A 19,111-nucleotide genomic window follows, 5' to 3' on the forward strand; every position below is an offset into this window, starting at 1 on the left:
TACAGTGAAAACCTCCTTCCATCAGCAAGGGCATTGAAGATGAAACGTGGCTGGGTCTTTCAGCATGACAATGATCCCAAACACACCGCCCGGGCAACGAAGGAGTGGCTTCGTAAGAAGCATTTCAAGGTCCTGGAGTGGCCTAGCCAGTCTCCAGATCTCAACCCCATAGAAAATCTTTGGAGGGAGTTGAAAGTCCGTGTTGCCCAGCAACAGCCCCAAAACATCACTGCTCTAGAGGAGATCTGCATGGAGGAATGGGCCAAAATACCAGCAACAGTGTGTGAAAACCTTGTGAAGACTTACAGAAAACGTTTGACCTCTGTCATTGCCAACAAAGGGTATATAACAAAGTTTTTTTATTGAGATAAACTTTGTTATTGAACAAATACTTATTTTCCACCATAATTTGCAAATAAATTCATAAAAAATCCTACAATGTGATTTTCTGGATTTTTTTTCTCATTTTGTCTGTCATAGTTGAAGTGTACCTATGATGAAAATTACAGGCCTCTCTCATCTTTTTAAGTGGGAGAACTTGCACAATTGGTGGCTGACTAAGTACTATTTTGCCCCACTGTATGCCAGAGTCGGCATGGGTTCGAATACGGCCCAAAACCCTTTGAGTCATGCTCCTCCTATCTCCCCTGTCTTTCCATCATTTTACTATCTCTTCAATAAAGTAACAAAATTACAAAAGGGGTGGGACTGCTCCACTCCAAAAAAAATCCATGTGATCCCTGCAAGAATTGAACCCACGGCCTTGGTATTGCCAGCGCCACGCTCTCACCAACTGAGCCACATAGGACGCACACATGACTCCGTGTGCATATCAGTACATGTCCAGTCCAATCTAGTAATTGCTTGTCCAAAGATGCGTACATAATCCAACTATATTCCATGACAAATCACGTCCGCATAATTCTGGATAAGAGAGCTGTGAACTTGCACTACAGAGATACTGTATATAGTGCTTTAATTATATTTCTATGCACAGCACCCTGTGGGCCCTGGTTAGAAGTAGTGCACTACATAGGAAATAGGGTGGCACTTGGGTCACATGCAATATCTAAAGAGAACTAGACTAAGGGAAGAAAATCAACAGTCAGTCCATTAAATCCAGTTCTACCAAGAGACATGCTTTTTATCCTAGAGCCGACTAACAATTAAACTGACAAGGCTAATTTGATCGTAATTAATAAAGATTTTATATAATTGCAATATTTTATTGAAGTTAGTGAGAGGGCTCTAGACAGCTTTTATTAACTACAGGTTACTTCCCAGAGATGTATCCATCCATTCATCGTTGACTCTGCTGCAAATGATCAAAATATATATTTTCTATATATTTTACTCAGTTGGACGCCATTTATGATATGATGCCAGTGGTTTGAATTGCAACAAATAACAAATAATCAACCCCAATCAGTTTCAGTCTAACGTAAGAATCTTCCATTGGTTCGTTATCACCACTAGCACCAGTAGTGTAACATTGTCCCATACTGTATGTGATGTCATGCCATCCAACAGTTAGCTACAACTATGATGATAACAATCTATTACAGGGCTTCCCAAACTATTTTGGCTCACAACCCCATTTTGATATTTGAAAAATCTCATGACCCCAACCATGTGAAAAAAAAGTATATAATTAACAGCCAATGTTAACTTTTTTATTTCGGGCTATGGCAGTCAATGAAAAAACATTCTAACAGTATTTATGATGGTCTTCTCAACTCACCATCACATACTTTTAATGTGGGGCTATGACAGTCAATTGCAAATTAGTTGACATAATGTATTTTATCTCACCACCACTAATGAGATGGGTGTGCTAGATGCATGTCAGAGCAGAGCTTCTCAGAACTTCTCAAAATCAGGGGGCGTGGTCAAAAGTGTGAACCTCATCTCATCACCTCATCTCATATCCAACCTGGATCGATATTTGGTTTTAATGCGGATGAGAGCACTGATGGTACTTTCAAGACAAATGGGAAATCTGAAAAAGAGGTAAAATCATGACGTCAGTGATCTTCAGGTCAGAAAGTCGTTCAAGATGAATGTCCATTCAAAAAAAATAATTCCGGTCAGAGCTATATTTCCCAGTTGTCTTGAATTCACTGATGTTTGAAGTCTGAGATTTCCGAGTTCCCAGTTATTTTGAAAGCGGCATTAATGCTCAGAGGGAGCAGGGTATTTATTCCCTTTGAGTCAGGAACCAAATTTCTCCCGTAGAGACCCGTGAATGCATTAGGTCACATGACAGCTTGATCAGCTGTCCGATTTCACTTACCAGCATGTCACCTGAGCCAGGATCACAGTCAAACGGATTGAGAAGTAGGTCCCAAAGTGCTCTTCCAAGTGTTGGCGGTGAGCAGTCATCACTCGTGTGGGACACTTACTGATGCTGTTTTCTGTTAGAATCTTGCACAGCCGAGGGAAGTTGGCATGTTTCGCTTTTGAAAGACTCTCTCTCCAATAATAATAATTTCCTCTGAATCCACTGATTCGGTCACTGTTTTATGCATGTTTTTGTATTTCCCCTGCATGCTTGCGTTCAGTTCATTCAGTTTCTCAAATATATCATAGGCAAGGAGACATATTTTATTTCATTACATTACACAGAAAGTCAACCAGGTTTATTATTTATTGTTTTACATCCATTGTGAATGACAACAGGTCCTCTCTCAATGCAAAAAATATTTCCAACACTCGCCCTCGATAACTACCAAGGTGTGAAATAAAACATTGTCATGCTCTGATCAATATCTCCACATAGTTTTGTGAATAGGCGAGCGCGCAGTGGATGTGATTTATAATCAAAGATACCTGCTGCAGTATATCTCAGAGTTCTGTGCTCAGTTCTTTCATACAATGCGTCAATATGGCAGAGGGAGACACATTCATGACTAGAGTGCAGAGGCCTAAACGCCCTCCCGCCATAGATGGAACCCCATCTGTGCAAAAGCCCAGCATTCGATCCCATGGAATTTTTCGGCAATATAGCCTGGGCGTCTCGGCCCTCACAACTAACGTCCAATTGGGGACTTTTTGAGTTGTTCAGTCAGAGTTCCGTCTCGATTGCTAGCAATAGCATACATTCTTTGCTTAATAGTGTTATCTGACAAAGGTATTGATCTAAGTTTCTGTGCCTCTACTTCCCCACACATTGTTTCACCACATCAATTGCAGCTGGCAGTGGCGGACTGGCCGTCGGGACCCCCGGGACATTTCCCGGTGGCCTGAGGGTCGCTTTGGCCTGCCGTGAATAGTCAACTTGACCAGCGATAATATAGCAAGCAGGAATGAGTTGAAGGAGAATCCATGCATCAGGCGCAATTCTCACTCTCTCGCTGCAGTGTCCCCTCACAAGGGTGCGCGCGCCGCACATAGCAACAGTCTACCAGCTTGTCTACCGATAACATTTTAGACAAGTCGCACGGCGAAATGGACGGTCAGAAAAGGAAAGGTGGAGCAGAGAGGGAGAGAATAAAAAAGATAAAGGTCCTTGCCACAGATGCAGCTAGAGAGAGAAAGAGAGAGAGAGAGAGAGAGAAAAAGAGAGAGAGAGAGAGAGAGAGAGGAGAGAGAGAGAGAGAGAGAGGAGAGAGAGAGAGAAAGAGAGAGAGAGAGAGAGAGAGAGGAGAGAGAGAGAAAGAGAGAGAGAGAGAGGTTCAGAGCCCAGTACAGGGAAAATAGAAAGGGACAGCAAAAGCACTGTAAATGCATTTTATTATTTTGCCAGTCCTCAGTCCAAGGATTTTTACTTATTTTTTTCAGTACCATCCAAAACAATTTTTATTTTATTTTTTAATTTCACCTTTATTTAACCAGGTAGGCTAGTTGAGAACGAGTTCTTATTTGCAACTGCGACCTGGCCAAGATAAAGCGTAGCAATTCGACACATACAACAACACAGAGTTACACATGGAATAAACTAAACATACAGTCAATAATACAGTAGAACAAAAGAAAACAAAAAGTCTATATACAGTGAGTGCAAATTAGGTAAGTTAAGGAAATAAATAGGCCATGGTGGCGAAGTAATTACAATATAGCAATTAAACACTGGAATGGTAGATCGGCAGAAGATGAATGTGCAGGTAGAGATACTGGGGTGCAAAGGAGCAAAATAAATAAATACCAGTATGGGGATGAGGTAGGTAGATAGATGGGCTGTTTACAGATGGGCTATGTACAGGTGCAGTGATCTGTAAGCTGCTCTGACAGCTGGTGCTTAAAGCTAGTGAGGGAGATGTGAGTCTCCAGCTTCAGAGACTTTTGCAATTCGTTCCAGTCATGGGCAGCAGAGAACTGGAAGGAAAGACGACCAAAGGAGGAATTAGCTTTGGGGGTGACCAGTGAGATATACCTGCTGGAGCGCGTGCTACGAGTGGGTGCTGCTATGGTGACCAGTGAGCTGAGATAAGGCGGGGCTTTACCTAGCAGAGACAAACCCCTCAATGTGTCATTCCCAATGTATTCCACTCCAAAGATGGCACAAACAGAAAATGTCTGACATACAATGAAGTAACTCACTTCTGCTCAGTATGTCTTGCATTTGCAAAACCTTCAGCCAGTGATAGTGCATTTGTCAAATGAGGCATGCAGGCCTGGAAACATGCCCATCAGAGAGTACAGGAACATGAGAGAAGCAAGACCCATAGAGAAAGTGCAGAAGCCTTTTTCCACAGAGCCAGCAAGCAGACTTCCGTCAATCATGGCAAGTTTCTTGAGCTTATATTGTTGTTAAGCAAAATCAGAATCTTTAGAATGTTGATTTAGCAGACAATTGCTGTTGAAGTGAGAAAGGCAGGGATGTTATCAATACAAATGGACACAACACAGGATTTAACATCCAAAGACCAGTGTGCGACCAGAAGTTCTGCAATATGTCACTGATGTTGTCCACGAGAGACTGATTGCGGTCATTGACTGTGAGTCATCGACTGGACAGTACTTAGTGGACCTTGTGAAACAGCCCCTTGAGAAGATGGACATAGATATCAAACAGTGTGTTGGTAATGCAACAGACAGAGCAGATAATATGCAGGGACAATACAGGGGCTTCTCTGCATTGCTCACAGTAGTCTCCTAACCAAGTACACATATGGTTTCACTCACATGTCCTCAACCTTGTGCTAACTGACACCACTGGGGTTGTTGTGGCAAGTGAATCCCTTTTCTCACTACTGAATGACATTGCAGTGTTCGTTCGAGATTCCTACAAGCACATGAAGCTATGGGAGGAAACCAGTGAGGACAGGAGACACAGATGGCTTGATGTAATTGGTGAAACACGCTGGTGAGCCAAAGACGAGGCCTTGAGGAAAGTATTTGGAAGCTTTGCAAAGTCTGACCGTGCACTTTACACAGATGTGGTCATCACTATGGAAATAATTGAAATGGATGTGGCCATAAAACCTGCCTTCCGAAGCAAGGCCCAAGGGTACAATGATGCTCTCCTAAAGTATGAAACCATGCTTACAGCTGAGGTTTTTCTCAGGATATTTGAGCAGACATCCCCTCTCTCTAAATACTTGCAAACAAGTGGCATGGATATCGTAACAGCACAGCACTTGGTGACTGGAACAGAGGATAACCTGAGAAAGTGTGCCCGAGACTTTGAGGGTGTGAAGAAGGCAACAGACAACTTTGTTGAGTGGGACAATGGCATTCTGGAGGAGTAGCAGGACTGTGATGCCGAAGCTCAGACTGCTCTCCCAGAGAAGAGAACAAAAAAGAGAAGAGAAAATCAGGTGAGTTGGCAGAAGACGAGCCCATTGCTAATGCAGACATGGATTACAAAATCAAGATCCACATGTGGTACTGGACACTGTTGTTGAAAGTATTCACCTCATTTATGCAGCAAATGCAGTGCTGTGAGACAGCCATGAAGGAGCTCAGCAAATGGAATTTGATGAACATGCCACTGTTACGGCATTGCAGGCTGAACTGATCAGCCTTGCACAACAGTGGGAAATACTGAAACAGTCAGCATTGGAGGAGTACAACACCAGGGCCGCCGCCACCAGTGATGAATCAGCGGAAGCCTTTGAGGATCCTGATGAAAGTGTGGAGTTGGTGAGCAGAAGTTGTTCCACATGTAAAAACTGCCCAATATGCTGCTATCTTCTCCTGTCTCAGTACAATCTGCTCACGGATGAGTATCACATCATTGGTTTGGGCTACAAGTTCCTCCTCACTCTATCCATCACTCAGGTGACTAGTGAGAGGACCGCAGTTATGTAGCCAACCCTGAAATTCGTGAAGAACCGCCTAAGAACCTCCCTCACTCAAGAGAACCTTGAAGCATTCCTTTTGATGGCAACAGAGAAGGATATTCTTATGGGACTTGACAAAGATGACATAATTGACAAGATGGCAGAGAGCAGTGAGTTACTTCGCCGCCTACTGGTTTACTAGTGGTAATTACTTACTGGTTACTCTAAAGTAGTGATGCTATGACTCTTCCTTAACAGGCTGACATGGGTGAAAGAAAATTTGCTGTTGAGTTAAAGCTTTTGTACAGAGGCATGTTTTTTGGACTTTCATATTATACTTGCAGTTATGTAGCCAATGTTCAATTTCATTGACTCAGTGTATAGATGTGTTTATTTCTGTGCTGTTTGCTTTATGGACACCAGTGAGTGAACATTGTAATCTACATTTTTTTGTAGAGGAGTGCTTTTTCGACTTTTGTATTATACTTACTTACATTGTTGTAGCTTATGTTCAAGTTCAGTGAATGTGTGTGTGTGAAGTTTTTTGATACTTTTGATATGCTTGATGCTTGAATATAAAGATAATCATTTGAACATTTGAGCTAACTCTGTATATCACCTTCTCTTTTTAAAAAATGTAGGCTATTAGTTTTGTGAGTCTAGCCTTGTACATTTGTATGTGCTATGATTGGTGTATTCCTAGTGAGTTTGAGGGTGCACCCATAGCCATAGCATACCTTGAAAACTCAGTGTTCAGATAGGCTACTTGTTGGTCAGTCCCAAGTGTTTGTATTTTGTAATGTGCATAACTTTCTTCCCAGATGAACATAGTGGCCAAATGTATAACTAGTTCAGGACCCGTTACGTTACATCAACAAATAGGGTTAGCCTACAAAATTAGCGGTCTGGTGGTTTGCGTGAACAGGGTGGCCTGGGATGGAGTCAAAGTCCCAGCCTGAATTATTATTTTAGTAATAATAATAATTAGCCGGTTATGTAATGACTTTGAAGTCTCTGCAATAGTGTGTGGTTTCATAGCATATTGGGCCTAGCCATGTGTGGCCTTTTCCCATGATCTAAGGGCGCTCTCTGATTGAATTTCTCTTTAAGATTTGAATAATTCTCATTTAAATACATTTTTAAGACTAACCACATTAGAATGATGTTTAGATACAAAGACGATATTATAATATATATATATATTTTTGTATGTATATTTTTTTCTTCACAAAATTCTCCCAGGACCCCATTTTCACAATAGGTGGCCCAACATGGGGTCATGACCCCTGGTTTGGGAATCACTGATTTATTAACACTAACGCTAACACAAAGTAGTTAGCTACAGCACATACAGTATAGGACAAGGCTACAGTACCTGTTGGGTCATCATATGACACAAACACACCATTGATTTGGATAGATGGTACACTTGCCACAAAGCCTGTTTTAGCATGGGTGGCCCCGTAGAAGGCTTTCACCACCACCATTTTAAGGCAGACCTAGTCCCTCAATAGTGCTAACACTCTTTCCAGCTCTATGAAACAGACATAACACTAATGAAGAGGAAATGGAAGTGAATGAATACTGTACCTTATTTTACCTGTAAGGAACACACACCTGACAAAAGGCTATTTTCACATCTAGGACTGGTTCACCGCAGTAATAGAAGAAATGCCTGCTCATAAATACCTGCAATACACAAACAGAGGAGAGAGGAGAGGTTAGAGATTAGATGTTCATTCATTTATTAATCCTTGTTTTACCAGTTAGGTTGCCTGAGAACACATTCTCTACAGCAACAACCTGTGGAAGGTAGAGGAGAGTGGGGGTCTTTCTAGACTCTGGCAGTGTAGCCTGATCTCAGATCTGTGTGTACGGTAGCCAACTTGTATGGGAGTTTGGGATGACAATGACTATAGTAGTTGTCAAGACACTGGGCGAAAAGGGATATCTTTACATGACACGTTTTTTTATATTCTAGGGAATAAAGACCATTTTCAATACATAATTTGAGTTTTGTGGATATGCACCATATCCTATATCTGAATCCAGATGTGTCTTTTAGACATACAGTACCAGTCAAAAGTTTAGACACACCTACTCATTCAAGGGTTTTCTTTATTTTCACTATTTTTTACATTGTAGAATAATAGTGAAGACATCAAAACTATGAAATAACACATATGGAATCATGTAGTATGTTGCATTTATATTTATGTTCAGTATAGATAAAAATACAAATTATGTTACAACTTCCTCTGGTCTCCTCTTACTAATAGTGAGTGTGCAACTTCCAAACAATGTCCCCCACTCTTCCTTAACAGCGAATCAAGGAAATTCTGATGAGCACGACAACATTTTGGGATATTTTTCAACAAAAGTAAAGGACAGTAATGTTACGAGTAAAACAGGAAGCCCAGGTTTCAATAGGCAACTAGATAATAATGTGTCATGGAAGGAGTGTGGACATATGGCCTGGCGAAGCGGTTTTTAGGGGCTGATAATTATGAGTTTTTCACTCTGCTGGTCTCGGCAAGAAATTACGAGTCCTCATTGTCCGAGACTGAGTAAAAAAAATGCAAACACTGAGACAAAACCTAGGGACTCAATATGTGGTGTTGAGACTGGATGCAGGACTGAGACCGGTCTCAAGTCCTGCAACACTACAAAGAAGCACAAAAAAAATGAAAAGAAGCAAAAAAAGAAGCACTGCAAAGAAGCACAAAAAAATGAAAGTAAATGGCAGCAGCAGACGTATAAAAACAATGAATACAACAGGCTGAAACCCTGGCAATTTGACTCATGTGTACCCAATGGCTGCCTGGTATTATGACGCAATGATTTCCATGGTAATGTAGAATGTTCATTCAAATTGTTAACTGATGTGGCTCATGCTACGGAATGTATTTTTATTAAGGTCAGTTGAGTTGAATCAACAAATCACAGCACATATTGATAAGTACACTTGCTTTCACTTCCTGCTTTGCTCTTATGGATACACTCGCAATGGCCGCCAGTCCACCCATTATATCATTGTGTAGTTAGCTGTTTTCTTTGGTAACTGTGGTATATATATATATATATATGGAAAAATGAACTCCCTGAAGGGACTCAGCACTGCCTCGTCTATTATTTCCAAGGTAATTTACAGAACGTCTATATCCCTTACATAATATAGTGGCTGAGCATTGGGCAGCATATTACTAAAGTAATGATCCTTTATTTGGCCCGAATATCTCTGGCCATCCTATTCTCCCCAGTAGGACCCTACGCTATATATACAGGTTATCTCTCTGAGGTTAGAGTACCTCATGATAAGCTGTAGACCACACCACCTACCAAGAGTTTTCCTCTATATTTTTCCTAACTGTCTATTTACCACCACAAACCGATGCTGGCACTAAGACCGCACTCAACGAGCTGTATAAGGCCATAAGCAAACAAGAAAATGCTCATCCAGAAGTGGCGTTCCTAGTGGACCTGGACTTTAATGCAGGCAAACTTAAATCCGTTTTACCTCATTTCTACCAGCATATCACATGTGCAACCAGAGGAAAAAAACTTTACACCAGCTTAACTCCATGTACAAAGACATATAATTCTATCCTCCTGATTTCTGCTTACAAACAAAAACTAAAGCAGGAAGTACCAGGGACTCTCTCAATAGGGAAGTGGTCAGATGACACAGATGCTACGCTACAGGACTGTTTTGCTAGCACAGACTGGAAAATGTTCCGGGATTCATCCAATGGCATTTAGGAGTATACCACCTCAGTCACCGTCCCCACAGTGACCGTAAGTACATATCCCAATCAGAAGCATTGGATAGCAGGCAACATCCGCACTGAGCTAAAGGCTAGAGCTGTCGCTTTCAAGGACTGGGACACTAATCTGGACGCTTATAAGAAATCCCGCTGTGCCCTCAGATGAACCATCAAACAGGCATAGCATCAAACAGGACTAAGATTGAATCCTACTACACCAGCTATGACGCTCATCGGATGTGGCAGGACTTGTAAACTATTACGGACTACAAAGGGAAATCCAGCCGCGAGCTGCCCAGTGACACAAGCCTACCAGATGGGCTAAATGCCTTTTATGCTTGCGTCGAAGCAAGCAAAACTGAAACATGCATGAGAGCACCAGCTGTTCCGGACAACTGTGATCACGCTCTCCGTATCCGATCTCGATGTAGCCGATGTGAGCAAGACCTTTAAACAGGTCAACATTCACAAGGGCCAGACGGATTACCAGGACGTGTACTCCGAGCATGCGCGGACCAACTGGCAAGTGTCTTCACTGACATTTTCAATCTCTCCCTGACCGAGTCTGTAATACCGACATGTTTTAAGCAGACTACCATAGTCCCTGTGTCCAAGAACGCGAAGGAAACCTGCCTAAAATAAGTGCTCTCAAAGGCTGGTCATGGCTCACATCAACACCATCATCCCGGAAACCCTAGACTCACTCCAATTCGCATACCACCCCAACAAATCTACAGATGACACCGTCTCAATAGCACTACACACTGCCCTTTCCCACCTGGACAAAAGGAACACCTATGTGAGAATGCTGTTCATTGACTACAGCTCAGCGTTCAACACCACAGTGCCCACAAAGATCATCACTAAGCTAAGGACCCTGGGACTAAACACCTCCCTCTGCAACTGGACCATCCTGAAGGGCCGCCCCCTGGTGGTAATGGCATCCTGACGGGCCGCCCCTAAGTGGTAAGGGTAGGCAACAACACATCTGCTGATCCACAATACAGGGGCCCCTCAGTGGTGAGTGCTCAGTCCCCATCCTGTACTCCCTGTTCACCTACGACAGCGTGGCCAAGCACGATTCCAACACCATCATTAAGTTTGCTGACGACACAACGGTGGTAGGCCTGATCACCGACAACGATGTGACAGCCTATTGGGAGGAGATCAGAGACCTGGCAGTGTGGTGCCAGGACAACAACCTCTTCCTCAACGTGAGCAAGACAAAAGAGCTGATCATGGACTACAGGAAAAGAAGGGCTGAACACGCCCACATTCACATCAATGGGGCTGTAGTGGAGGAATGTCCACAACACCAACAGACTATCATGGTACAAACACACTAAGACAGTCGTGAAGAGGGCACGACAATGCCTATTCCTCCTCAGGAGACTGAAAAGATCCTTAAAACATTCTACAGCTGCACCATCAAGAGCATCCTGATCAGTTGCATCACCACCTGGTATGGCAACTGCTTGGCATCCGACAGTAAGGTGCTACAGAGGGTAGTGCGTACGGCCCAGTACATCATTGCGGCCAAGCTACCTGCCATCCAGGACTTCATTACTAGGCGGTGTCAGAGAAAGGACCAGTCACCCAAGTCATAGGCTGTTCTCTCTGCTACCACACGGCAAACGGTACCGGAGTGCCAATTCTAGCTCCTTAACAGCTTCTACCCCCCAAGCCATAAGACTGCTGAACAATTATGACTCACCACCTGATTCGGTCTTATGTAGCAACATTTGAAATTGTTTTTTTTTACATACAGCAATGTTGTTATATAGTTGCGTCGTGATTGGCTCAGTGTTCTGTCACTCAAGTACAAAATCTACGGTTTGTACTGCCATAGATTTACATTAGAAGTCCCCATCCAAGAAGACTCAAGGTCATTGGCCACAGAAAAAATTATGTCAAATCATGTTAAATCATATTTACAAATATCAACAGGACTAATTGGCCAATAAACTCTGTATGGAAAATAACAAACAGGAAGTTGTAAAAGACTTGAATAAATCAAAGATATTCTCAGTATATACTATTCTGGCAACAACTCTAATTTCTATAACAAAACTCTGGTTTAACTCTACTCTAGCCAACCTATTTCCTGCTCTCTCCCCATGCAAAAGCCAACTGAGCACCTAAGTACTCTTTCCAGGAACTCCCTTCAGCTAGGAATGATAGCCCCAAAACACATTTCTACCATAAATACGTAATTTCCCATGGACATACAACATCATAAACAACAGTTTTATATACACACACACTTCAATAACTTGTGAAATAACTTCTTCTTTAAATCACACAATGCACATTTTAATTCATGAAGTAATTCACCCCCGGGATAATTCATCACTTTGGATATTCTCGTAGTCTAATTTGCCTCTTGCAATGCACACCAGCACTTAAACAAGGAGACAGAGCGGGTCTTCAGACAAACACACAAGGTAGGTTAACTGATATGATTATACTCTACAAATACTTTGATCATTGTTCTAATAATATATTTCATATTGCTAGAGCATGTACATTTAAAGTGGGCAGCTTTATACACAATAGAAAGATGGTTAGTTAACAAGTTACATTGTTTTAGTAACTGGCTTGCACAACAAACAGTCAACTTTGTTGCCTTATGTCAAAGTATTGTTGGCAAACGGAATGCGCTACTCAATGCAACATATTCTATTTTGTTTCAGGATTCTTGGCTATACATTGAAGAGATACAATAGAGTCTTTCTTCAACCAATAATTTGTTTCAGTGTCATTGTCTACAAGTCATGTACATATGCTCCATGACACCAATTATCCTACATATAAAAAAAAAATGCATGACACAATTCAAGGCCTTAAAGAGGTCATTTGAATTTGAAGAGGTAGAAATAGCAAAAACACAGCTTGAATAACTTTTGTGTTATTCACAGACACACACACACTTCACTCTCTATCTTTCTTTCTTCCAGCTCTCTCTCCACATCTCTCTCTCTCTCTTCCTCTATATCCCTCCCTCTGTCAATGTGAACGATGGCGGTGTAGGATGGAAATGGAAACTTGCTGATGCTGCATTTTCCCGAGGGCTGGAACATGAACATGGATAGTGAGTCTATTTAGCACATTCTTAAATCAACCTGAAACATAATCAAGCTGGATGCTAGGGCCGGAGCAACCCACTTTGAACATCTAGCGAGCAGTGAGCAAGCAGCAAGCAGTGAGCAAGCAGTTCCGCACAGTCTTTGAACATAAGTAAATCACTTGCAATTATCTGTAGCAATGATATTATATTTTTACTGCTAAACATTCTGGTTTAATGTGCTACTTATAATGTAGAACTGTAGTTTGAGAAATTGTGACCTACATTTGTGAATGTCTTCACATGAGGACAATAAAGCATACTATTGAATTCCACTGAGCAATTAAACTTGTCCTCTATGCAAAGAGGACAGAAGGTACAGCAAAAATGTCTCAAGTTATTTCAAGCCCATTGTTCCACATAAAGACGTATTATATTATATCATGAAGGTGGTGGTGCACATAAGGATCAGTTTCACTGTGGCTTTCAGTCCAGATTAATGCTGTCTGTTAAATCCTTTGATGGCCCATGCCTTGCTGTGTGACCCCTTAATGAGATTGCTCCCGTTACAGATGTGATGCTGCTGCTTATCATGGGAGAGGACTGGGCAGAGACTATACACACACACACACATAATCCCTCTCCCTATGCTGGTGCTTATCATGGGGAGGGGCTGGGCAGAGATGGCTACGTCCCAAATAGCATCCCATTCCCTACATAGTGCACTATGGGCCCTGGTCAAAAGTAGTGCACTACAGTGGTTGCTTCACTAAAAGTTTTGCGATTATGCTGCGGGACTTTGAGGTAATTTGTGGTTTAGTACGGTACCCTGCGTCACCACTTCATTGCGCAAGGGGGAGTTAGAGCATTGATTATGCTTTTGGGTCATACTGTGTCTCTAACTGACAATGAACTGGGCGACATAAACCTAAATGTAAACTGATAATTGTGCATGACTTCAGTATTATTTACTAAAACTGATGTTGCACTAAGATTTGTATTATTTTATTTTGTTAGGATTATTTTTTCTTACTGTAGAACTATAGGCCACTCCCGACCGGTCATATTATACAGCGCCTGAATGGTGCAACGGTCTAAAACACTGCATAGCAGTGCAAGCTGTGTTGCTACAGATGCTGGTTAAATACCTGTGCTGCCCCCAAATGGGTGACCCATGAGATGATTGTAGGTTTATCTCCCTCTAAAAGGATAAATACATTTTTAAAAATGCCTTTATTTACAAACTTTATTTACAAATTCGTCACAAAGTCTCACCCCATGTTCAAGAATATATTATTTTGGAGATTATTTAGTTATTTTATAAACAAAGCGATTATTATTATTATTGTTATTATTAATGATGATGAATTTAGAATTATACAAAAAAGCCCATTAGATATTCTCACAGATATATCATTAGCCCTGTTATTAGCAGGACAATATACAGTGGGGCAAAAAAGTATTTAGTCAGCCACCAATTGTGCAAGTTCTCCCACTTAAAAAGATGAGAGGCCTGTAATTTTCAGGTACACTTCAACTATGACAGACAAAATGAGAAAAAAAATCCAGAAAATCACATTGTAGGATTTTTTATGAATTTATTTGCAAATTATGGTGGAAAATAAGTATTTGGTCACCTACAAACAAACAAGATTTCTGGCTCTCACAGACCTGTAACTTCTTCTTTAAGAGGCTCCTCTGTCCTCCACTCGTTGCCTGTATTAATGGCACCTGTTTGAAGTTGTTATCAGTATAAAAGACACCTGTCCACAACCTCAAACAGTCACACTCCAAACTCCACTATGGCCAAGACCAAAGAGCTGTCAAAGGACACCAGAAACAAAATTGTAGACCTGCACCAGGCTGGGAAGACTGAATCTGCAATAGGTAAGCAGCTTGGTTTGAAGAAATCAACTGTGGGAGCAATTATTAGGAAATGGAAGACATTCAAGACCACTGATAATCTCCCTCGATCTGGGGCTCCACGCAAGATCTCACCCTGTGGGGTCAAAATGATCACAAGAACGGTGAGCGAAAATCCCAGAACCACACGGGGGGACCTAGTGAATGACCTGCAGAGAGCTGGGACCAAAGTAACAAAGCCTACCATCAGTAACACACTACGCCGCCAGGGACATCATGCTTTAGGGCTGATTTTCTGCAAAGGGACCAGGACGACTGATCCGTGTAAAGGAAAGAATGAATGGGGCCATGTATCGTGAGATTTTGAGTGAAAACCTCCTTCCATCAGCAAGGGCATTGAAGATGAAACGTGGCTGGGTCTTTCAGCATGACAATGATCCCAAACACACCGCCCGGGCAACGAAGGAATGGCTTTGTAAGAAGCATTTCAAGGTCCTGGACTGGCCTAGCCAGTCTCCAAATCTCAACCCCATAGAAAATCTTTAGAGGGAGTTGAAAGTCCATGTTGCCCAACAACAGCCCCAAAACATCACTGCTCTAGAGGAGATCTGCATGGAGGAATGGGCCAAAATACCAGCAACAGTGTGTGAAAACCTTGTGAAGACTTACAGAAAACGTTTGACCTCTGTCATTGCCAACAAAGTATTGAGATAAACTTTTGTTATTGACCAAATACTTATTTTCCACCATCATTTGCAAATAAATTCATTAAAAATCCTACAATATGATTTTCTGGATATTTTTTCTTCTCATTTTGTCTGTCATAGTTGAAGTGTACCTGAAAATTACAGGCCTCTCATCTTTTTAAGTGGGAGAACTTGCACAATTGGTGGCTGACTAAATACTTTTTTGCCCCACTGTATGTAGTGGTGTAATGTTTAATATTTTGTTTTATATGTAATGTAAGTGCTTTAATGTTTGAACCCCAGGAAGAGTATCTGCTTCCTTGGCAACAGCTAATGGGGATCTTTAATAAATACAAATACAAATGACTTTAGGATGCAGTTAAGACATTGACTCCTTGTTTCTAACCTTTGGCTTTTATGATTATGTTTCCAAACACATTTACAACAATTTGTCAAAGGCCAATTTGCAGTCTGTCGCTACCTCTTGAGATGTCAAATTTACAAAAACACATTATTCAAATGTCTGTTCTTATTTTCGTATTGCAACATTTAATTAGTGACCAGATCAGACTTTCCTACTACAGTATCCTCATCATTATCTCTTCTTCAATACACACTGATGTTTGTTCCATAACATCAGATTGTATCATACGCCAAGAGCCACAAATGAAAAGCAAAGCAGGCTACACCAAGACGGACACACTTAATGCTCAATTGAATCTATCTATCAATGGCTTGAAAATTGCCATTGAGACCACTCCATGGGGGGAATTGGAGCATACCTCAAAATCAATGTTGATGAATTGTATATGTTTATCTAAGCCCACATTACATTACTTGAAACAGCAGGATAAACATGAGGATTTTGTATAGCTTATGCTTCAAATTAAACAACTTGAATAGTAACAATAATCAAATACTGTATTATTTATATTTAATCTAATTGTCTCTCCAATTAGACTTTGTAAACAATTACCGAAAGCCTATTGATGATGAAGAGGTTGAACCTACTAGCCGTATAAAGTGCACTAAATAGAGAATAAGGTGTCATATGGCACACAGCCCTACGTGGGTCTAGTGTATCTCTTAGGAGGATAGCAGCACATTCTAACCAGTACACAAATAAATGAATTGATTAATTGTTAAGTTGCTCCCAGCAGCACTTCTTCCCATTCATAGTGTTTAATAATTTAGCCCACAAGGTTACAGTCTTTCAAACCTTCTCTCTTAAGCCTTGTATGCATGCAATGGGCTGTTCAGTAACAACCTTTTGGCTAGTGCTTACTCTTGGATTGCACATCTTCCCTTTTCACCATGCTCAACAGCTATACAGTATTCACCAGTATCATATGCAATAGGCTGTAAAGTAACACACATTTTGGCCCATGATGCCGCCTCTTGGCATTGCACAGTATCCACTTCAGACATAGGCTATCTTTTTAGTAATATGTCATCATGTTGCCATCGACATAGGTGACATATACAGTACCAGTCAAAAGTTTGGACACACCTACTCATTCAAGGATTTTTCTTTATTTTGACTATTTTCTACATTGAAAAACAATAGTGAAGACATGAAAACTACAGAAAAACACATGGAATTATGTAGCAACCAAAAAAAAGTGTTAAATATATTTGAGCTTATTCAAAGTAGCCACCCTTTGCCTTGATGACAGCCTTGCACACTCTTGGCATTCTCTCAACCAGTTAATGAGGTTGTCACCTGGAATGCATTTCAATTATTTGAATAACAGGCGTGCCTTGTTAAATGTTAATCTGTAGAATTGATTTCCTTCTTAATACATTTGAGCCAATCAGTTGTGTTGTGACAAGGTAGGGGTGGTATACAGAAGATAGCTCTATTTGGGCCAAGTCCATACTTCTATGGAGGATAAGTTCATGAGAGTTAGCTGCACCTCAGATTGCAGCCCAAATAAATTCAGTAACAGACACATCTCAACATCAACTGTTCAGAGGAGACTGCATGAATCAGGCCTTCATAGTCAAATTGCTGCAAAGAAACCACTACTAGAGGACACCAATAAGAGACTTGCTTGGGCCAAGAAACGTGAGCAATGGACATTAAACCCGTGGAAATCTGTCCTTTGGTCTGAGTCCAAATGAGAGATTTTTGGTTACAACCGCTGTGTCTTTGTGAGACGCAGTGTAGGTGAAAGGATGATCTCTGCATATGTGGTTCCCACAGTGAAGCATGGAGGAGGTGGGATGGTGTAGGGATGCTTTGCTGGTGACACAGTCAGTCATTTATTTAGAATTCAAGGCACACTTAACCAGCATGGCTACCACAGCATTCTGCAGCGAAATGCCATCCCATCTGGTTTGTGTTTATTGGGACTATCATTTGTTTTTCAACAGGACAATGACCCAACACACCTCCCAACTGTGTAAGGGCTATTTGACCAAGAAGGAGAGTGGTGGAGTGCTGCATCAGATGACCTGGCCTCAACAATCACCCGTCCTCAACCCAATTGACATGGTTTGGGATGAGTTGGACCACAGAGTAAAGGAAAAGCAGCCAACAAATGCTCAGCATGTCACGGCTGGCTGAAGGACTGGACCAAGGTGCAGCATGGTAAGCGTACATTTTAACTTTATTTAAAAATGACGCCGACAAAACGAAGAACAAAAAAACAACTGTGAAGCTTTGGGCTATGTACCCTGAACAAAGACAACGTTAACTTCCCACAAAACAGGTGGGGGGAAAAGGTTACCTAAGTATGGTTCTCAATCAGAGACAACGATAGACAGCGGTCCCTGATTGAGAACCATACCAGGTCAAGACATAGAAATACAAAACATAGAAAAAAGGACATAGAATGCCCACCCTGGTCACACCCTGGCCTAACCAAAATAGAGAATAAAAAGCCTCTCTATTATGGCCAGGGTGTGACACAGCATATGTGGAAACTCCTTCAAGGGTATTGGAAAAGCATTCCAGGTGAAGCTGGTTGAGAGCAAAGCTGTCTTCAAGGCAGTGGGTGGCTATTTCGAAGAATCCAAATAATTGGTTTAATACGTTTTTGATTACAACATGATTCCATATGTGTTATTTCATAGTTTTGATGTCTACACTATTATTCTGCAATGTAGAACATAGTAAAGATAAATAAAAACCCTTGAATGAGTAGGTGTCCAAACTTTTGACTGGTACTGTAAAACTATAATGGTTGACGGCCACTATTTTGACATATTCTAATGAGACCTTGTTTTCTCGTTGTACCAAGAACACCACAACAACTTAATGGCTATACGGTATATTGACTACCTTAAAACTGATTGTCTCATTCACATAGCATAACACAACTCAGTAAGAAGCTCTATATATATTGACAACACCAAAACAGTGTGTTTTGCTGTGTTCAAATTTAAAGCACCTGTTACTGTATCAATAATGTATTCAATCTCTTGAGATTCAATCTCATGAGATCTCTCACATCTCATCATGCATTGTGCAATAATATGTCAGGTGGTCCATTCATTCATGATCTT

At 41.3% G+C, this 19,111-nt stretch overlaps 1 protein-coding gene across 16 annotated transcripts in view; it reads right to left on the minus strand.

The window, feature by feature from the left end:
• The window catches only part of LOC110523975 (mitogen-activated protein kinase 10), an 89,463-nt gene that overhangs the window by 69,346 nt on the left and 1,006 nt on the right, over window positions 1-19,111 (minus strand). For 9 of the 16 annotated variants that reach the window (XM_021603180.3, XM_021603182.3, XM_090235059.1 and 6 more), the window contains exon 2: window positions 7,842-7,913. In XM_021603180.3, coding sequence (XP_021458855.2) covers window positions 7,842-7,913 — 72 coding nt within the window. Of the gene's footprint in view, window positions 1-7,814; window positions 7,914-19,111 lie in introns of all 16 variants that reach the window. The other 7 variants (XM_090235057.1, XM_090235065.1, XM_090235066.1 and 4 more) reach the window with 1 other exon arrangement.

Source organism: Oncorhynchus mykiss, chromosome 5 (assembly GCF_057628025.1).
Source record: "Oncorhynchus mykiss isolate SJ-2025 chromosome 5, ASM5762802v1, whole genome shotgun sequence".
Lineage (NCBI taxonomy): Eukaryota > Metazoa > Chordata > Actinopteri > Salmoniformes > Salmonidae > Oncorhynchus > Oncorhynchus mykiss.